Source organism: Trypanosoma cruzi, genomic scaffold, assembly GCF_000209065.1.
Source record: "Trypanosoma cruzi strain CL Brener 1047053516813 genomic scaffold, whole genome shotgun sequence".
Lineage (NCBI taxonomy): Eukaryota > Euglenozoa > Kinetoplastea > Trypanosomatida > Trypanosomatidae > Trypanosoma > Trypanosoma cruzi.
Genome location: NW_001849419.1, coordinates 32,513 through 53,113, shown reverse-complemented (window position 1 = coordinate 53,113; position 20,601 = coordinate 32,513). Strand labels below are relative to the sequence as shown.

The window sequence follows — 20,601 nt, the reverse complement described above, 5'->3', positions numbered from 1 at the left end:
TTAACAGCCTGATCGGAGCTATCTACTATAAGTGGCGTGGTTACCTGTTCCTGCATCATTACCGCATTGTCCATCGAAAGCTCATCGTCTGGAAGTCCTTCCGCCTTATATTGCAGTTGCGTGCTCTGTGGACGTAAAAAGGTAAAAAAATTAAAACCATCGAGTTGTTTTATACGTTCCTTCCATCCATCCAAAGTGCGCCGACGCACATCCTCGGCCTCGTTCCCCAAATACATTACAAATGCCGCAGCGAGTAAACAACGTTTCGGAAGAAGGTGTTGGTCAGCTCGAATCGCCCTAATTTGTGACGCCCATCGGTCATGTTCACTCGCAAGTTTGACAAGGAGGTCATGGGCGCTTTGGTACAGTTGTTCTGCTTGCTCCAATCTGTCTTTTAACCGCTCCGCCTCCATTGTCTTCTCCCCAAAATTTTTTTTTAGCTCTTCCACATGTTCCTCCAACTTGGATAGTTTCACCTCATATTTCTTCTTTTTCTCGTTGCCACTCTTTAGGTTGGCCTCGTAGCCCTTGAGCTCCTCTCGCATGGGAGCCACTGTCTGAAGAACTTTGCCATATTCCACAACTGCCTTGAGCCATTCCGCCATCGGTGCAGCCGCTTTCGAGGCGCGACCAATCACTTCCCGCCGAAATGAATTCTCATGGCTTTGAATAAACCGCTCCAACTTCCAGCGGGCAGTTTCGTTAACATTATCGAGATCGAAATTGAGAATGTCGCTCTTGATGTCACCGGCAAGAATCTTGCGAATGGCTGTCCAGTTGATGTCAGTAACGGAATTACTCGCGATGAGGATAATCACCCCCTCCATCACATCCTGAACGACAGCGGGCGGCTGTTTCATAGACTTCAACTCGGAGAGGTGCTCTGCGCGAATAGAGCGTACTGAGGAAAGTGCCGCATCAAGCATCGGTTGAATTCCGCTAAGGCGTTCTTCAATCACCCGTTTGCGCTCTTCGATGGCCCTCTGTTCTTTTTCAAGATCCTTGTGGATCCTTTGAATGTTCTTTTTCTGATTCCCCGCCTCCTCCATATTCGCCTGAATTTGTTGCAGGGCCTCATCTGCCTCACGTTGCTTGGCCTCCATCAGAGTCTTTTTATCAGCAACGTCTGTGGCAATCTGGTCCACATTTTCTTGCGCCTCATCCAGCTTGGATACACCACTTTGCAAACGATCCAAAATCTCGGCGATGGCAGTACTTTTTTCGTTAAATATACGTTGGTACGTGAGGCAAAGAGTCTTAAAATGCTGTGGGGAAAATTTCTCTGCGAATCCGCGATGAATGTGCACAATCTCTGTTGTAAGACTAAACTCCTTCTTGTCCGATCGCATGTCAAGCGCCTTAAAAACATTGGACATCATCAGTCGTGGTATCAATTTGAGACTGTCACTGTACCACGTTCCCATCCAATAGACGTTGCATCGTGTGAAAAGGGCAGGGTTGGAACGGCAATGAACCTCATAATTTGGGTTTGTCGGATCCATCACAACACACACATGCAGCATTCGTGCGATACGATCAACAAAGTATGCGTAAGGACTCATGCCTTCCCCCATTGCCTCCTCCCTAAGCGGGGCAAGAAGAGCCTCCTGTTCCTCTTGTGTAAACAGGCCAGGAATCTCGCCCGAAGAGAGCAACGAGTTCACATATTCCAAAAAAAGAGGGTTATTGCCAAAGTGATGGTCCTCCAGCAGAAGCACAACATGTTGGCCCTCAATGCCAGCTTTGCACAAAACAGACTTCAATTCCGCGTTGAATTGCTTCATGCCATATTCCCGAGTAATAGCCAACGTCATCACCTCCATATGCAAGTTGTATGCAACAAGACGAATGATTGCCCTATCACACACACCAGAACGGCCAACAAGCAACAAATTCCCTCGCTCCTGCGACAAAACACGATCTACCCGTGCAATCCATGCACAGACCTCCGGAATAAGTTGCACATCCAATTCGGCAAACTCTCTTGAATAATTCAAAAGAAGATGCTCCGCCGACTTTTTCAGTTCATCCATGCTGGTGGCATTAAGTTTTTTTACCCTTGATGAGGCGACATCCATCCAGGAAACATAATATGTCGTCTCCTTTTCAGTAATACCCGCCCTGTGTCCAACCAGGAAAATCAAGTTATCATAAATCAATTTGGCAAATTTTGTCCTTTCATCGGGGGAAATAAGACGGTCTATAAAAATGCGTCGGCCCTCGTATCCAATGGCATCTGGGATATCCACCGAATTGTAATTAAGTAAATTGAGTGCCCATTTGGTGACGTCACGCGGAGTAAAAATATAATGCGAAGACACATCCACCGTACATCGAATAGCAATAGTCTCATAGACAATTGTCATGATGCGTGCAATGTCGGCCGCTCCTTTTCCAGGCAGTTCAAATTTCAGCTTGTGACTTTGAATCATAATGTTGAAAAACTCAGAGTAAATGATCTGCATAGACTCTCGAGAAGGATACGACATGCAAAGTACGGATACAATGGCAAGAAAGCGAGGCGCAACAGGGTATCGACCCATACTACCGGGAGGATTCATGCTACCAACAATTTGCACACGCTCGACAGTAATCCACTCTAGGTCTGTGTCGTAAAAACCGCTGTACAGGATAAGTTGTTGTAGCAAGGAATGTAACTGTACCGTTCCATACTTGTCGGGTTTCGGAAGGTTCATATCCTTGAGAAGTAACACCAGGCGTTCTGCTTCTTTTGGTCGGAGCACGCGCCCCTGATTGGTATTAAACATTTGACAAGTTTGTTTTAATTTCTGAATGACATGAATAGCCTCCGTCTGTGCGGAGCAATTCACAGTCGCCACACGAGTACCGGAAATTCCCGCAAATAAATTGGTGAGAAGCATCGTCTTACCACAACCCTCTGGACCGACAAGTATAAAAGGGCGATATACGCCAGGACGGAGCGGCTTTGTCCATGCCCGCATTACTTCCATATTGCGCTGACATTCAATGGTAGCAATCATCGGATACCGGTAAAGATCTTCCACCGAAAGTTCAAATGCGGGCTGAAACTCAAAACTTCTGTAGCCACCATGCTGCAGATCGTAGCGGGTGCCAAGTGGATCTTTCATATCCAACACGCGTTCCCCCGTCATGTAATGAATGTCCTTCGCGTATTCCCGACGATTTTCTTCCGGAAGGTACGACCCCAATCCATAGACAAGTGCAAGTGTAAACTGTGCCTTGTTGCTGCAGTTTTGTAACTGACTAAGACCGGAGGCCACGAGGCCAGTACGCGTTGTCTCAACGATAAGGTTACCGGTAGCCAAAAGATTGTCAATGGCCTTGTAAAAAAACTCATCGATCCAGCTGCGCATCTGATCACGAGAATCCTCTGGTTGCTCCAACAGCCATGTTGCAACCATCATCTTGGGATTTACATCCTCCTCCGAAAGATAAATAATACCCATGCGAGAGACCGTGGCTGGGGATGCAAACTCCAGGCTGTGGGTCTCAAACAAGAAACTCACATTGTCGCCAAATTGAATACGCACCCCATTTGGCATCGTCAAAAGTTTGTTGTCGTCCAGTACGGAGTTCAATGACTCTATCCACTCGGGGTCGATATCACCGTCGCAAACAATCCATGAGTGGACATCATTCTCTTCCTTTACAACTTTCTTTGCCGCCTCCGTGAGAACGCCGTCAAACCACTCACGAGTATCATTGTCCATGTGACCCAATAATTGCGTACGTGGCATCGCCTTGGGGTTCATCACGTAAAGAGGGACAGAGACACCAAGCCTCTGCAACGCTCGTCGAAGAACACGGAGGAGGGTACTCTTTCCACTACCGCCAGGACCAACCAATACAACTCCCATGCGCTGCTTTAATGCTTCATACAGCTGAAGAATTTTTTGTACCTGCGACTCCACAAATTGCAGTTTCAGTTCCTTGATAGACTCCACAATAGCGGGATGTAATTCCGTGTAATCAATTTCTTTAATAGGAACACCCGGAAAAACGTCAGCAATAAGATTGTTAAAAAGTATCGCATCCTCAAAGGTCAACTTGGAGAGTGTGTTGACACGAAGTGACTTGATAAGAATCTCACACTCCTTCTGTAACACATCCTGCGGGGTTAGCTTCACTTTTCCCCCAACACGGTCCATCAAGTATTGGTGAATCAAAGAGCCCCCGAGCCGCATGACAGACTTCATAGCACGGAGACCCCAATCGTAGTGCTGCTGATACGACAAGAGACCCGCGGCAAGTTTAAAAACCTCTACAGTTCGCTTGGCCAATTCCGTCGCGTTTTCAAATCCTTCGCTGAAGAGAATCGTCTCCATGATGAGTTCATTGTCTGGAGCACTCATGGCAACAGAGCGGAACAACTGTTTCAGGTTGTCAGGAAGCTTGCTGCGTCCACCGTAGCGTTTCCCAGCAGGATTCATTGTGACAAATATGCCGGCATTTGGGTTAACATCAATGTCACGCCCCAACAAATGACAGTGGGACTCGCCATTCTTGAGTGCTTCCTGAATCACTTGTATCATCTGAGACACCGCCGACAGCTGATCCACCTTCAGACGATTAAACTCGTCAAAACATCCCCAAGCACCACATTTAACCAAACCTGTAAAAATACGGCCCATTGACTTGAAATCAATACCCTCATCACAGTTGAACACCAGCACTTGTCGACCCATTGCATTCCCAAGTGCTTTGACAGACTCCGTTTTGCCAGTTCCTGCGGGACCATACGGATTACCGCCGTAGCCAAGTTGCATGCCCTGCGTCAGAGTCAAATAACAACGGTCCGTTAGTGGGGTATGTACGAGTTTTGGAGCGTTACCCTGGTACTCATAGCTGTAATTGAACTCTGCGTCTACCATGCGCAAAACACAGTTATTGTTATGATCCAAATAATATCGTAACTGTTTTCTCCACAGCCAGTCGGTTTCTTTTTCAACACCGTTTCGAATCAGTATATCTACAACCTCGATGTTATGAATAAGATCCATAATAAGTGATTTCAGTTTAAGAACAACAACCAAATCACTGCTGCCGCCGGTGTATATTGTCAAATCACGCAACTGGGATTGCAAGTTTGCCTTAAGCTTTAAAAGGCCACTCACCTTGGACTCTCGAATAGCCCCTTCCGTCTTTTTGGTAAAATCAATCATCCCGGCGGTGCAAAGAATTTGTGTGGCGTACGCGCCAATGTCCAGCTTCTCCAGGCATCGCACCAAATGCACCCGAAGTGTATCTTTCATCGCAACATCTAATTTTGATAACCACTCCTCCACCTCATCGGTGATGCGCACGGGTTCCTCAAGTTGCACTGTCTCCCCTTCCAGTGAATGAATTTGTAGGATATGTTCCTTCTGTGTATCAAAGCGAACACCGTGGATGCCCATAAACAACTTCTTCAAATGGGATTGAATGACAAGAGGGTTGCGACTTTGTGCGAGAACTTCAAGTAAGTCGTCGTCACTAATAAAATAAAACCGAGGGAAACTATCACGTTTTGCCTCCAGGTACTGATTAAGCGCCCTCTGACAGCGATCAAGTTGCTCCAAAACGTTGCGCAAAACTTCCTTGTACTCTTTGTGGGTTGCCAGAGGGACAATACGACTGTCCTTCGCAATGGTATGCATCACCTGAAGGTACTCCTTATCAATGCGCGCAAAACGCTCCTGTTCTTGGGGCAGTGCACCACGACGGAAAATGGGCTCAAGATATACCCATTTGCGTTGAATTTGGTTCATGCTACGAAGGTACTCGTCCAGGCATGCCAATCTTTCCTCCCATTTATTAGCATCACTGGCGAAAATGCTAAAATACGGCGATTCCTTCATACTTAAAAGAAGTGCCTGGTTGTCGCTGAGAGCGGAGAGAGTGTCCTTCCATTCCGTAATAAGCATCACACCAGGACGCTCAGGATGGGCACAAAGTGTAAATTTTGCATTCGTTCCCCACGATCTTACGTCATCGAGGGCCTCTCTAATCTGTGCCTCACCTTGAGCACGTGAATGCAACTTCTTCAATTCCATCTCATGTCTCAAAATGTTCTCGTAACGGTCAATTATGTCACCAAACTGAAGTGTGTCCTGTGTGGCGTTGGGAGTCCCAAGAAGGCGAAAAAGTTCCACCCAATGACCCGGTGTAAACCCGTCCCCACGGACAAACTTAAAGAGTGGCGCACAACGGCTCCATGAGTCAAGAAGCGTACGAATCTGAACGGTAATAGGGTTATTTGGAATCTCTTTCAGTTTCTCTTGCCAAACCTTTATCAAATCATCAAATCTGTATAGTTTCGCCCGTAAAGCAAGCCACGGTTCGGCCCGTAATACACCCAGCTCTTCATTAAATTTCCCTACCATGCTCCACATCAATGCATATTCCTCAATATCGCGTCCAAGGTCGTGCAAAGGCTCAATATCGGGCTCCTCTAGCTGGAAGTATTTGCACTGCTGGACACATTCCTCTCCCTCTGCCTCTAGGGCTTTAAATTTTTCCTGTTGATCTTTCACAAACTGCACGGCATTGGGTGAATCAGCACTTTTCGGCTTAAGCTCATGCCATTGATTGGTGAAGCGTTCCAGTTTCTTTTGCCAACTCTTGACAGATTCCTCTATAACACCCTTTAGTTTGTCCATTTGTTCTTCCATCTCACTCTCGTAGGAGTCAAGACGGTGCATTACCCGATCCCACTCATCCCTCGTCTTGGCAAAGTCAAGACCCGCACGATTGGCCATGTTTTGCAGAAGCATATTCTTGTTGTAAAAGTGGTAAAATTCAACTTCCATTGCTGGTCGTTGCTCCACCAAGTACGCGTGGTGAACATTGGCAGCACCAATCTCATCCAACTTTGTCAGCGTGGAGTCCAATGACCCTGAAACCTCCACAAGATATGCATCGATCCGACGCAAGTGATTTTCAGCACTTCGACGCAATGTAACTCGAAGAACTTCAGAGAGTTTGTACAAGTGATCCTCAACGGTTCCTTTAATACTGGCTGTGCACAGTGTGATGCAACCACATTTAATGAAAAGCTCCTCTGCGTTGATTTCTTTACCTTTTTGTTTGAGCAACCGAATGCCCTGTTCCCAATGCTGCACTTCGGTTAAGGTCTTCCCCACAATTTCCTCCAGTGATGGATTCCCGTTCCTTCCACATTGCCCAATAATGAGTAATGGATGGAACCGTTTCAATTCCTGTTGAACCTTCTTGAAAAGTTGTGCGGCGTGTTGCATGACAGCAAAAATACCACGTTCATTGCGCGCTGGCATCTCTTTAAAAAACTCATTTTCACCGCACCCCCGAAATCCAAGCGGGAAAGTCATAAAGTCCTTGATGCGTTGGTAGTATTGCCCACGGATGACCTCCAATGAGGGCCGTAATGCCGCCAATCCTGTTTCCTGATCATACACAATGTCGGCCTTCATCTCGGCCACAACCTCGTGCAGGCTCTCCAGTCCCAACTGATACTGATACTCCATGGCTTTGTACAGTTGCACATCCCAAAAAAGCTTCCATGTCTCCATGTTTTTAAATCCGGACATTTCCATTTTCTCCCGAATGGTGTGAACTTTCCCCATCCACCGCTCACGTGAACGCAGTAAATCCACGCTAAAAAGCTCCACCACAATGGCCTCAATCTCTTTATGCAGCCTGTGAAGACGGCGGTTGGAATCCGTCAAGGATTGAGACGCTGTACGCAACTTCCCAATAAATCGTTCCGCATCCTCCACGTTTCGCCACGTCAGCTTACGGTCTCCACTGGCGGTGATGATATTCTCAAAGAACAACGCCGGCTCCAACAGCATGGCACGTGTACAAGGAATAATATCTTTCGTCATGGAGTTGTATGTGCTTGCAATTTGCTTCAAGGATACACCATTTCGATAAAAACAAATTCCCTGATCCACCATTCTCTGAATTTCACCGGTAATACGAAGACCCAAGCCTCGAAAGATACGCACCTCTCTAATAAGTTGTACCAGACGTTCAGGATAATTCACCTCCACCCGCCCATTCGCATCAATGTCCATCAATGGTGCATTGGCATCCAAAATGAGTGCATGGCTGTTATCCTCCACATCCATCGCCCAATGTTTATATAACTCCAGTTCATAATCTCCGATTTCCTCTAAAAGTGTATCTGCGGCCAGGACAAATTCCCTGGCGTTCTGCAAGTCCAGAAGAAGTGATTTACACATTTTGATCATCTCCTCCACTCGTCCTCGAAGCTGACGGAGCCAAATCATATTGTTCACAACACCGGGCATAAAACGTCCCGTCTGGCAACGCCGGTCCTCGTCCTCGAGAAACAAATCATCTTCAGTGCTCTCCGAACGATGTTCAAACTCTAAACGAATACCCTGTAGGCGCTCATTCAATTTTGCCAGAAGAGCATCCCGTTCACTCACAAGTTCCTTCGCAACAACGGGACGCCGAATAAGTTGTCGGAACTTCACCACCTCATTGAGGATTGTCTGCGGAGCCAAATTGCCGCGCTCACCAAAAAAATCGCGCAGGGCGGCTGCGCATCGGTGTTCAACCGGTTCCAAGCGTCTGTAGAATGCACTCAGAGCGGCGTCCCACTGCTTCTCGACCGCAGCTGTCGTTTGAAAGATATCAATGCTCTCCATTGCCTCCCACAGAGTCTCCTTTCGCAGGAAGTGTAACTCGCCTGATGCATTAAGTAGCTCCACCATCTCACCAACCAAATCGCGAAGAGAGGCCACAACCCGCAGCCTGTCACACACTACCCGAAGTTGCAAATCCTCAAAACGACCTCCCCAAACGGCGCCCCAATCAATGGTAGTCAAATTGCGGCACATATTAACCCAATCATCACAGCAGCTTAGAGCCATCTCTGTGGCACTTTTGCTGTCACCAAAAACACCTCCCGCCGCAAGAGTCTTTTTGGAAAAGTACTCCCGCAATTCAGAGCCAATAGTCGTCATAAGGAAGATAACCTGCGAGCGAGCCCGAGTATCTTGTGCACTGTCGGTCCAAAAGTCACTTATCGCCAATTGTGTCTCTTCCAGCAGGTCCACCAGCTGGTGTGGCTCCAACTGGTCAAGATTACTCCAGGAATGCGGCAAAACCGTGCTGGCAAAAGAAGAGGTACACATTGTGCCAAGGACTTCGTCAATGTTTTTGATATACATGCGAAGTTTCACTTCATCGCCGTCATCAGAGAGCAAAGAGAATAGAACGTAACCAGCAATAATAACATCAAGTCGCGGTCCACCTTTAGCGGTCAAACATTTGGGAAACTCTGTTACTGCATAAGCCTGAGCGTCGGAGTGCTTCGCAAGATAGCGGAAATATGTCGCCTCCGCCACCGCAGTGATTGCGGGGCTATCGTCCGGCAGTTCGTCAAACCTGAAGTTGTGCACTCGAACAACATCTGTAAAAAGAACCGATTGGAGTCCCTTTTGGGCATCAACAGAGACGTCAACTGAGCCTAATTTGGTCCTCCCCTGTTCTGAACCGCACGCCGCCTGCACAAATTCCTTGAAGAGAGCAGAAGATATCTCACCCAGCCGATCCTTGCTCGCAGTAAAGGTAAATTCAACCGTCCGTTCACTTTGATGTGCACGATTGGCCGTAATCCCCAGCCGCCTTTTCAGTGCCTTTTCAGTGACGGCGACACAGCCCTCGGCCACAGCGGAATTCAACCGACCCATCAATACTGCGTGAAGTTTTTTTATTTTTCTTCTTTATTTTCCTCGGGGAAGTCAAAAAATAAATAATAATAATAATAATAATAATAATAATAATAATAATAATAATAATAATAATAATAATAATAATAATAATAATAATAATAATAATAATAATAATAATAAATGACGCTATTGTCAGATGTATTTGACCTTTTTTTGGTGGGGTTGTTGTTGTTGGTTTTCTCTTTTCAATTCCTCCCCTTTTTTGTGTGGCGTCCCTCCTCAACTTTTGGACAACCGCAAAAAAAAAAAAAAAAGAGCGCAGAAGAGCGGAACGCATAATTCCGTGCCACGACGACAGCAATACAGTTGCCGGTTTTGTGTGCGTGTATGCACGCATCGCTGACGCCAAGCCCGTAGCGACCAAAAAGGTGTTTGGAGCAGACAATGTGGGTGCATCTGTCGGTTGCAGCACACACACACACACACACACCGTGGGGCGCAAAAAGAATCAAAACACCTTTGCCTCTTCCAGTCCGTCCATTCACTTGAACGGCTCTGTCATCTTTTAATAGCAACGCATTTTTTTTTTTTTTTTCATTCTCCTGATTGTAGTTTCATTCCCGTCTACTCTGTTCGTGACGCGTCAAAACTCGGCCCCATCATCTGCGCAAGAGCACCCAGCAGCGTCGCCGCACAGCGAGCCATGTCAATGTGCTGGCACTTCACAACATGCAACAGGCTGTCATCGGGTGAGCGCAGCAACCAAAACAGCAGCGGGAGACCAACGACATCCCGAGCAATATTTCCCTCAAAGCCAGGCGACTCCTCCCGCTGCTTCATCAGCGTTGGCAAATCCATGCCAAACAACGTCTCCCCAATCTGCGCAAAGCCAACAGCAGACACCGCACAAATACCGTCAGATAACTCCAGCCGGACAAAAAAACGCTCCTCCAGCGTGCTCCCGCCACACGCTGCACAAGATGAGGCTTTGCTGCGAATCTGCTTACCGCAACCTCGACAAGCCACATATGTAAGGGGAACCCGTACGCGTTGTATTTTGGCCAGAACCGGTAACGTCTCGGAGGCCTCCTCCAGGTCAAGAACCACCTGCAGTGAGTCCTTATTTTCCAGAGACATAAATGGAATTTTTTCCGTGCGGTTCACAGGTAACAATGACTTCTCTGGCGTCATCTTCATCTGAAATGCCCCACTTCCGTACCTGCTGGAAAGTGTGAGTCGCCGCATAAACTCACCAACAACAAATCCACAAAAACACCACCTCTCACCCACATTTGGTCTGACACTCCGCGAAAACTCTTCCCAGAGCGTCACGTCAATAAGAGATGAGGAAGCAGGATCCTGTAACGAGATCCCCGAGCGCTCGACCCGCCCCCGTCTTGTGTTTACCAGTGCCGCGGAAGACACGGACGTCACCACTCCCTCCACATGAACAATGTCGCCAACGTTGCTATAGTTTATGAGATTTGTCACCGATCTCGCACCAAACATCCGACAGGGATGTGTTGGAATGTTACTCACTGCCTCTTCCCCACGCAACACAACAAATGATCGCTCGTTGAGTTGCAATCGCATCGTATCCTCGGCTTCACTGCGGCTTGTAAGACATGCGTTTGTCACGCAAACACAATCCCCCAATGAAAATATGTCGTAAAGACCCGATTGTCCCGTACAAGAAATAGACACTGCATCACCATTGCGATCTACTCCTATACAATCAAATACAAAACGCCCCATTGAACCACTTGCTGTAAGGTGTCTTTGTTTCCCTTTCCATATTATTCGCAGATCCAGTGCGTAGTCCTCCAATTCGTGTCCCTTTGCATCCACAAAGTCAATGAGGCTTATTTTCATATACGATTCAATTGCGCGAGAAAAGTTGGGTTTTACGGCTCCCCGTCGTTTGGTAAGGGCCTCTGTTGACAGGCAAAAGAGAGTTTCTTCAACCGTTGGGTTCCCCAATAGGGAAAGCTCATTCCCTGAATAAGTTATCGAAAGGGGTACAACCACATTCAATGCATTTTTTGCTGCCACCACGCTATACTCATTCAGCGTGATACAGGATCCCACTTCGATTTGAAAGGTATCAATCAGCTCCTCCATTTCACTCCCAGGAGGAACAACAAGCCAAATAAGCGAAGCTGAGTCTGACACTGCAACATAAAAGCGCGACACCACAAATGGCTCCGTCACAATCTTTGGATACCGCTGAATGTCCACGACTTGGACTCTGGGTGAAGGCCAGAGCGAGGCCCAGCTCTCCCCCGGACCGTGCGGAAGTACGCCCTTCATGGCGCTCGCACAAAAGCCCGTGGACAAGGCATCCATAAAGATATATATATGTTTGATTCTGTGTTCCCTGTTTTTGTGTCGGTATGTGTATAATACCTCACCGTCTATATCACCCCCAAAACTCGTCTGCCTCTCTGTCTTCTCTAAAAAAAAAAAAAAAAAAAGATGTGAACAGCGCCAGGGCAGCATCAAAACTGAGAAAAGAGGTTGCGTTAAGATGGGTCAAAGGAAAACAGCGTGCACTCAACTCTGGGTACTAACCCTCTTTTTCATCTCATTTCCTCGATTTCTTGCTTCTATTTATTCAAGGAAACAGTGATAAAAACGGATCATGTTGACATTACATGAAACGGCTTTTCACCAGTTAACCCCCCTTTTTTTCACGCATACGCGCGTGTATGTGCGTCGGTCTTGGAACCTAAAGTAGGGGCCATCGCAAAAAAAAAAAAAAAAAAAAAGTTATCCCTGGCCCTTCGCGCCAACTGGGGGCCACGGATGGGGTTCAACGGTTCGAGCAACAGGAGAAGTGAATGGTATCGTATTGCCCTGATACAAGTCAGGACGGTAGAGTGATGGAGAAGAGAGCGTCAGTTTGCTAAGTAATTTCCTCAGCAGCGGCGAGGACTCACGTCTAGAACGCTCTTCATAATGAGATGCTGTGCCCGTCCCACTGAGCGCAGACGTTTGGGGAGAAACGGCCTCCTCAGCCGCCGGGGGGTTTACCACGGGGTTGTGGAACGGTTCTTCTGGTTCCACGCCGTGGCGGATATACGAGATGTGTGACGGCTGACGCGCTTGAGGAGAATCTATGGCGTGTGTAACCATCGGCTGCGTCGCGGATCTTCGTGAACTTAGACATTGCGATGACACACTGCTTTGTGGAGAGGGTTCCTTTTCAAAAGGAAATCTTTTTTCGTGGCATTGCCGATGCTGATTGTACTTTTCCTCCTCTTGCTTGATCGCACTTCGGTAGGCCTGTGTTGCTTCTAGCACGGGCCGGAAAGAACGCTTCGACGGGTCGCCGTTCCGTTTTCGTTGAACGTCACATTGACACCATTTCAACTTGCGATCGACGTGACGATTCGCAAATGATGACTCGGTGTGTTTCCTTCGTAGAGTCGTCGACCGTGTTGTTGAAACCGAAGTGAACTTCGAAAAATCATTTCGTCGCCTATGCACACTGATGTTACGCAAAGGCCGTTGGTGCCACAACGGGGGTGACGTGGGCGCCTCACTGCAGGCCCTCGCGGAGAAGGCAAGCGCGTCCTTGTACGCTCGAAGCGTCCCGATGGGTGTTTTCTGCACATTTGCAGGAGGTGGTGGGGGACGATGAATGTAGTCCCTAAGCACGCTTCGCGCTTCATGATATGTGACCCGGTTTGTTTTTACGCGCCGCTGCCGCCGAATGGGTACACGCAAATTCCAAAGGCTATTCCTTCCCTTTTGCACCCCAGATGTCACCTCGCCCAATTCTCTGCGGTACTGCTGCAGCGCCGTCAACTCTTGGTGATGCGATTCACCCCCACGGCCAGCCTCATGACTTGACTCCCGAGGTGAGACGTGAGATGCAGACGGCTCCTCAGCAGTTCGTGTTCGTTCCGCCCTCGAGGCCGCCGCAAGAAGACGCCGTCGCCGCTCCTCACGCATATGCAGGCGCCAAGCATTTAACTCCCGTTGAATCTTCACGTCATTATTATCATCGTCACATTCCTTGTTCTCCTCCTCCGCCACCTTCTCTTCACTCGTGTATAATCGATTTGGTCTAAGAAAGTTATACGGCATGGCCAAAAAAAAAAATATTTTTTTTTACGCCTCGCCTCCGCCAGATGGGAGATAAAAGTGCCTCCTTCCTCCTCCCTTCCTTGCGTTCCCCCAAGACCGTCAACACCACAAAAATAAAAAAAGAAAGACCAACAACAACAACAACAACAAAAAGCCATGCAATTTATTTTTAATGAGATGATTGCAGGGAAAATTTAAAAAGTTTTTCAAAACTACTCCTCTTGTGCGTCACATGAGACACGCACACACACACACAAAAAAAAAGAATCATGCAATATCTTTATTTTGCGAGCTATTTATTTCCGCCAATAACACAATCCGTTTACGCACAACATCCAATTATTAGTCTCTTTCATAATTTTGCGTTCGCGTCGCCCATCCTCTTTTTTTTTCCTCTCTTCTCTCTCTCTCTCTTTTCTCTCTCTCTTTTCTCTCTTTTTGTTGTTTTTTTTTAAGTTTTACTTCCAAAGCAGATTGAGGGCTTTCCGCCTGACAAAGTAACGTGCCGCACAAGTGAGAACGCCAAAACCGCATGTAAGTGTTATCAAAAGGTTCTTATTGAAGTCGCTATTAAGGAGATCAAACGCCTTCCCCGAGGAAGCGCGCACGTAAAAGATATCCAAACCGGACACCAACACGTGGCATGAACTCTCCAAATTTGTGGGCGTTGTGGCAATAAGGCTCGGTTTTGCCACTCGGAGTTTGTGCGAAGCCAAAGAAGTGCTCGGGATGATGACATGTGTGGCTTGATTGCCCTTGTCGTCAAGGGGCAATTGTCCACCCGCCAGGAGTCTATTCAGTTCCACCGTAGCGATACGACCCGAGTCAAAGGCGAGCACAACGCTCTTGCGAGAAATGCCATTAAAAGACGTTGTGACGCCCATTGTGGCAAGATTTCCTCCGTACACGCCGAGAACGGCAACAGTCACCACGGGCGGACGAGTGGCACGCGAACTGAACGTCCTTTTGAAGCGGGAAAAAAAGGAGGCAATGACTTGCGGTATGGTGGCGCCGGCATCCTTGCGAAGAACACGGCCGGGCTCCTCCTCAAACATTTCCCACACGCCAATACAATGTCGAACCTTCTCCATGTCCATGTAGTAGTACAAAACCGCATGCTCTACAACAAGCATGTGCACAGGACCCTCCACGTTGCGGTGACGTGCAGTTGCCAGCACACTTCCAGTAACAGAATCGATAGCGGTGACGACTAGTGTCGTCAACTCGTCCTCAGAGGGTTCGTAGTGGGCAACGACAAAGACATTGCGTGTGGGATACTTCCGACGAACCTCATCTGCCTGACTAGTTTTGTTTGGAAAAACGCGTAAATGATTAACAGTCTTCGTACGGAGTATATCCTCTCCTGTGGCGTAAGCGACCAAAGGATACGGCATGCGCACCGTCCAGAGTGGAACAACCTCGGATGACTCGGAAACGGCGTACCCCTCAATAAGGCCACTGCTTACGTTTGCTGTAAAGAAGTGCATATTATTATAAGAAACGGCTCCATGAAGCTCCAGCGAACGCGTTACCTCAAATGTTGGTGAAACAAACAATGAATTCTCATGTACCTTTACCTCCATTACAGACCCCGTGGAATAGTCAACAGCAAGACTCACTCTTTTTTCCGGAGAGGCGACAACGACAGTAACAACATTTGTCCCTGAGAGGAACATACGTTCAATCTTCACAGACTCCATAGAACTTGCAGCCGTCTTCTGTAAAATCACGTCGGAAATATCGGATAGTACGCGGATGTTATGCCCCATCTCTGAAATGGGAATGGTGTAAAACACGCCATACGTAGAGATTGCTAATGCCACCTTGTTAAAGGAAAAGTGGTCCTCATGCGCCGGGTTGTCGGCAATCACGGTGGCAGAAAGATGTGCAAGCCCCTCTAAGCGCTCCCACATCTTACCGGATTTTTCCGAGACTGCAAGAATATGACCATTAGAAGTTCGAAGAATTACCTGCGCCCCATGCAATCTATCCCTTACCGCAAGAAGGACGGTTGGGGCAATAATTGCGGCGGAATCGTACGCAACGTGAACATTAGATCCGGGAAAAAAAACCGTAAAGCCAAGTTTATCGGCTGTTGTTTTCACCGTACCCTCAAATTTGCCTGTGGTGCTATAAAGCACACCAACGTCACAATTCTCACAGGCAATATTTTCCGTCTTTCCGTCATCCCGCACCACGGCTATCCTTGTGCCTGAAAATACAACTGCATCCCCAGAGGCCGTGACGGAGCTGCCATAACTGCCGCCCTCCACGTCAGTCATTTCTACGTCCCCTGTGAGAGAGTAGCGATTGGCGCTCGATGTTCGAAGTGCCCATATGTGTTTGCCGCTGATGCGCAGTGCATGCACATCGGTCCCAATGGGGAAATTATTCCTGGGCTTCATCATATCATCCTCTGTCACCAATCCAAACTCATAAATGTAGGCTGTTATTGTGTCCATTGCGGCAACCCTCACTTTTCCTTCCACAATGGCGCATGATTCTACAGTGGAACCAATTGGCAGCGACAGTTTGAATGTTCTCTCAATTTCCCCATTTGCGGCATTCAAAAGATGCACCGTTCCTGAGCGAGAAGAGACCAACACTTCATTTTTGCTTGCCGCTACGCACACCTGCGGCTCGGAAAGCAGTTTCCTCCACTGCAGGCCTCCATCACTGAGTGACAGGGCGGCAACAGCCCCCGGCTTTGAGGCCAAATACACGTGATTCGGCTGCAGACCAGGTTGATAGGACGCGTGATCCACGTGGCCAACAAAGCGCAATATCCAGTCCCTAAGCCCCTGCTCATCCTCGTGAATGGCCAATGATGGATGAACGACGGCAAAGAGGAATAAAACAAGTAAAAACAGCGGGGTAGAACACTTCATATTCACTCAATATCCCTCTCGCGCGCTCTCCCTTTTTTATGTTTTCTTTTTTTCTTTTTAGATGCGGTGAATAAAAAAATTCCTAAAAAAACAGTGGCGATCGTGCCTTTCTTTTAACACAAACACACAGACGCATGTAAATAAAAGAGGCCGTTCAAAAACAAAAAGAAAAACAAGACAAGATAACAATAGCAAAGGTGCATGCGGAGAAACAGTGCAGGTACGTGGCAATAAATAAAAATAAAAATAAAAATAAAAACTTGAGAGAAGCAAAAAAAAAAAAAAAAGCCACAAAAAACACACACGTGCGACATCGTTGCGTGCAACACAACCCCCAGACAAGGTGCGAAGCACAAAACAGAGAAATTGTTAGAATAAAAAAAAAAAAAAAAACAAGTTCGAATGCATTACAAACTACCCGCGAGACTCACACGCCAACGAATTATTCACCACGAGCAGCAGCAGAAGCAGCTCCAAAAAATGTATATTCTACTTTTCCTCCTTCTCTCCCCCATCGACAGTACCAAGCATTTCCAGCGCCTCAAGAAAGGTACAAATAAAATTGGTGCCCTGCTTGTACAGACCCGTAATCCCCGGATTCGAGCCTCCCTGAAATTGCACAAATGTTGCACGAGGAAAATGCTTGGTGAAGCGTTCCCTCGCATCCTGTGGGACCGCCTCATTGCCACAAACAACAACTGTAACTCTCCTCTCAAAAGTAATATCCTCCGCGATATCAGCAGCCCCCTTAAATGGGCCATGAAAATGCAAGAGATCATCGCTAAAGCGAAAACCCGGCACACCTTCTTGCAGTTCTACAACGGCAAAGATCAACGCTCGTTCAACGGCATTGTTTACGGTTTTCTTAAGGTACTCCTCAACTTCACCCAGCGATCTCATTCCCCTCGGCATCCCCCGAATGATGGAGGGCAAAGAGTAATTTGAGGGGTCGCAACAGAGCAATTGCGAGGGTTCGTTCACAATAAGCGTTAAGGAATCAAAGCCGGATTTGGGAGAGTGAAGCGCGGCCTGGCAAGCAACAAGAGCACCGAAGCCCAAACCCACCAACTTTGCCTCCGTCCGCAGAACTTGCTTCTGATGCAACACAACATCAGCAGCCGATGCCAAAGTGTAATTATCCCCATCTTTCGGGCACGGGAGGCCCCTAGAATGGTTGTGCCCTCTCAGCTCCACAGCGTACAACTCCAGTGGCGTCGTCGGAGTGAATTGTGACAAAGGCAGCCTGCTGAGGTCATCGTTCAGTAATTGCTGCCATGAAGCAGCTGAGCCAAACAAATCGTGAACCAAAATGGCTTTACTGCTTGGTCGGGAATCCAAGTGCCAGCGAAAAGTTGACAGAGTGTAGTTAAGCAGAACAGGTGACTCGCTGATGGGCAGTGCCCGCACCGTTGAGCCGCTTGAAAAGACACGGCGAACCAAATTCATTTCAAACTATTCGATAAGAACTAACAATAAGAGAGACCATTGACAATAGAATAAAAACAAGAAGCAAGTTCCTTTCCACCCTCCCCAACCCAACAAAAATGCAAACCAACCTGTTTTCATAGAGCTTTTTGCGCATCCACGTCCAGTGGTATATACACATATATAATGACTGATAGATAACTAGATTGATATATGTGTACAAATATATCGTTAGCTGTTAATTATCATTCATTTACTTTTCTGCTGCCCCTTTCACCCTCCGATCCCATCCATTTATAATTACGCACGCCAGATAAAGATAAAATCAATGTAGAACTTCATGGAGGAGAATAAACTACGCGCACGTCACCTCTGTAACTTGCAGTCAACACAGTGCACCCTATATTTCTTTTTTAGCTTTTGCTTTTTCAGTCCCCTTTTCGTCACTTTGCCGCACCCTCAGCCAGAATCTACAGCTAAGAGAATGTAGTCCCGCCGTTCCATCACACGTGGCCAAAAACAAACATGTATATAGATATATAATTATGTCTAATAATAACTTAACCTTCCAATCCATTTACTTGCTTCATTGGAGGAGAATCGCGCTTGGACGCGTCCTCTGCAAATATCTCCTCTCTTTCCTCTGGTAAAAGGGGTAACGAAAGAGTTAGCATCGTTTTGGCCACCGAGAGGCGTTCATTCCACTGATCGTCAGACATTATTACTGTTATCACTCGTCCAAATTTGTGTGCGACCTCCATGAGAGAATTCCGCATAAAGCATCGATAAAAGTTGTTATATTGCTCCATAAACCGCGATGTCCCCTTCGACAGTATTTGCTTCAGCCGCTCAAGTTGTTCAAATTGTTCCACACTCGCCTTTTTCTCAACCACTCTTGTGAGGTACCGCACCTCGGAGCGCATTTCCCTGAATCGCCTGATCACACGAACGCAACGATTCGCATAGCTGGAAAGAAACCACAACAAATCCTCGACATCCCTCAACACGGCAACCCCAGATGAACGACTCAAATACATGAAATAAGACTCCACTTGAGATGCAAGCTCTTGTAGTGCAAAAATGGCTGGATCACTTATCCCCGATGATGGATAGTTCAACTCATCCAGCGGCACTTTTGACAACTTCCCACCCTGTCCATTCCACTCTACCACCGCAGCATCGTTATTTATCTCTCGCACAACTCCTTCCAATCCTGGGTGCTTGGAATGCTGGACATGGTGGCCACCATAACACGCAGTCCACGGCATCGGGGATCCCTGAATGGACCCACGCAATTTATTCACATCACTCCAGTGGCGCCACTCACTAATGCAATACTTGTTTATATATTCCACTTGCGCAAAACATGTATTTAAGAGTTCACCCAGGTCACTCTGACGCGTTGCGACGGAATCCAGAGGAGAATCCAGCGTATAATCGTGATTGCTCGATTCACGGAATGAACGCAATTTTGCAATTATACTGAGACCTTTGGCCTTGAAGATGGTGAGGATCGATGTTTTCATTTTCTTCTCTCGCTCCTCTCGAAAGGCGCACCAGCTCAGTTCATCTAGCGTCACAAAAGCCTTCAGTAGAGGAGATTCATGAAGTTCGTGCAGCTGGGCGATGGCATTAAACGTCAATTGTAGATGCCGCATGCGTTTCTTCACCAACGGGTTTTCCCTCGTCGTGGAGTTGTTTTCCTTCACGCTGGTGAGCAGCTCCGTGAATTTGTCCACCGTTCCGTCCGTCTCTTTTGAGGGAATCGGTGGGAAAAGCATGCCGGGGAACTCCAGCTCTACCTGTGCCGCCAGCCACTCAAATTCCGAATACCGATGCCACGTGCAAAAATCCACATAACCCGAGCCTTTGCTAAAGTTTTGTGCAGCTCTGTTCGAATTCAGCAGTGGGGGATTCTGGTAGCTCTCCAAGAAACTTCTCGCCAGTATCTTGTAAGACCAGTACGAGAGATGCTGCAGCCTGCCGTTCACAGTGTACATGCGCTCGGCATCGGCAACAAGAAACTCCATTGCGGCACCACAATTATTTCAACCAAAGCCACGATAACTACTGGCAAGAGTACAACGTTTTTCGTAAAAAAAAAAAAGAAAAAAAAAAAGGAAGGAAGCAGCACAGAAAAAAGGGGTATGCCAGAAAAAAAAAAAAGAAAAAAACAACAACAGAAAGAAGAAGGCACGTAAAATGGAAGCAACAAGCCAAGAAGACTTGAGGAAGGTATACAGACGTAAAAAAAAAAAAAAAAAAAAAACAATAAAGACAATATAAAAACATCTATATAGATATAAACATAAGTACAAGTAAACCCCTTAATGTAAATTCTTTATTCCTCCTTGAATGCCGTCCTTCATTACTCCTTTCTCACATGCGCGGAGCGAGGCGGGGTCGCGCAATGAAGGTCGTTCCCTTTTACATACGCATTGGAAAAAAGCATGCAGTATACATACACCACGTAACAAAAGGATAAAAAAAGAAAAACACACAAAATAAGAGCGGGCAAACAAACACCGTCA

General features: G+C 47.2%; 6 protein-coding genes across 6 annotated transcripts, besides 19 other annotated features; all 6 read right to left on the bottom strand.

Annotated features, from left to right (window-relative positions):
• Positions 1 to 2,007: a sequence feature (areas merged during assembly that could not be assigned to a particular haplotype. This can correspond to areas where the two haplotypes were merged or to regions with more than two copies in the genome that were merged during assembly.).
• Tc00.1047053507053.209 (dynein heavy chain, putative) lies at positions 1 to 9,683 on the bottom strand (the record flags this gene model as incomplete). Its single annotated transcript, XM_812614.1, has 1 exon — positions 1 to 9,683. A coding segment is annotated over one exon (9,683 nt), but the record flags the coding sequence as incomplete, so codon positions are not given.
• Positions 2,008 to 5,230: a sequence feature (haploid, Esmeraldo-like haplotype).
• Positions 5,231 to 5,466: a sequence feature (areas merged during assembly that could not be assigned to a particular haplotype. This can correspond to areas where the two haplotypes were merged or to regions with more than two copies in the genome that were merged during assembly.).
• Positions 5,467 to 9,082: a sequence feature (areas merged during assembly that could not be assigned to a particular haplotype. This can correspond to areas where the two haplotypes were merged or to regions with more than two copies in the genome that were merged during assembly.).
• Positions 9,083 to 9,736: a sequence feature (haploid, non-Esmeraldo-like haplotype).
• Positions 9,737 to 10,178: a sequence feature (areas merged during assembly that could not be assigned to a particular haplotype. This can correspond to areas where the two haplotypes were merged or to regions with more than two copies in the genome that were merged during assembly.).
• Positions 9,745 to 9,845: a microsatellite.
• Positions 10,135 to 10,155: a microsatellite.
• Positions 10,179 to 14,012: a sequence feature (areas merged during assembly that could not be assigned to a particular haplotype. This can correspond to areas where the two haplotypes were merged or to regions with more than two copies in the genome that were merged during assembly.).
• Tc00.1047053507053.200 (hypothetical protein, conserved) lies at positions 10,290 to 12,164 on the bottom strand (the record flags this gene model as incomplete). Its single annotated transcript, XM_812613.1, has 1 exon — positions 10,290 to 12,164. One exon carries the CDS (start codon positions 12,162 to 12,164, stop codon positions 10,290 to 10,292), a length of 1,875 nt encoding a protein of 624 aa, XP_817706.1.
• Positions 12,413 to 12,433: a microsatellite.
• On the bottom strand, positions 12,435 to 13,757 carry Tc00.1047053507053.190 (hypothetical protein, conserved; the record flags this gene model as incomplete). The annotated part of the gene is made up of 1 exon (XM_812612.1): positions 12,435 to 13,757. One exon carries the CDS (start codon positions 13,755 to 13,757, stop codon positions 12,435 to 12,437), a length of 1,323 nt encoding a protein of 440 aa, XP_817705.1.
• Positions 13,762 to 13,784: a sequence feature (AT_rich).
• Positions 13,887 to 13,907: a microsatellite.
• Positions 14,013 to 14,113: a sequence feature (areas merged during assembly that could not be assigned to a particular haplotype. This can correspond to areas where the two haplotypes were merged or to regions with more than two copies in the genome that were merged during assembly.).
• Positions 14,114 to 20,601: part of a sequence feature (areas merged during assembly that could not be assigned to a particular haplotype. This can correspond to areas where the two haplotypes were merged or to regions with more than two copies in the genome that were merged during assembly.) that runs on past the window's edge.
• Positions 14,151 to 14,193: a sequence feature (GA-rich).
• Tc00.1047053507053.180 (hypothetical protein, conserved) lies at positions 14,216 to 16,645 on the bottom strand (the record flags this gene model as incomplete). The annotated part of the gene is made up of 1 exon (XM_812611.1): positions 14,216 to 16,645. One exon carries the CDS (start codon positions 16,643 to 16,645, stop codon positions 14,216 to 14,218), a length of 2,430 nt encoding a protein of 809 aa, XP_817704.1.
• Positions 16,878 to 16,904: a microsatellite.
• On the bottom strand, positions 17,135 to 18,091 carry Tc00.1047053507053.170 (hypothetical protein, conserved; the record flags this gene model as incomplete). Its single annotated transcript, XM_812610.1, has 1 exon — positions 17,135 to 18,091. The coding sequence occupies one exon, from the start codon at positions 18,089 to 18,091 to the stop codon at positions 17,135 to 17,137; it is 957 nt and encodes a 318-aa protein (XP_817703.1).
• On the bottom strand, positions 18,631 to 20,100 carry Tc00.1047053507053.160 (hypothetical protein, conserved; the record flags this gene model as incomplete). Its single annotated transcript, XM_812609.1, has 1 exon — positions 18,631 to 20,100. One exon carries the CDS (start codon positions 20,098 to 20,100, stop codon positions 18,631 to 18,633), a length of 1,470 nt encoding a protein of 489 aa, XP_817702.1.
• Positions 20,166 to 20,189: a microsatellite.
• Positions 20,223 to 20,262: a sequence feature (T-rich).
• Positions 20,318 to 20,339: a microsatellite.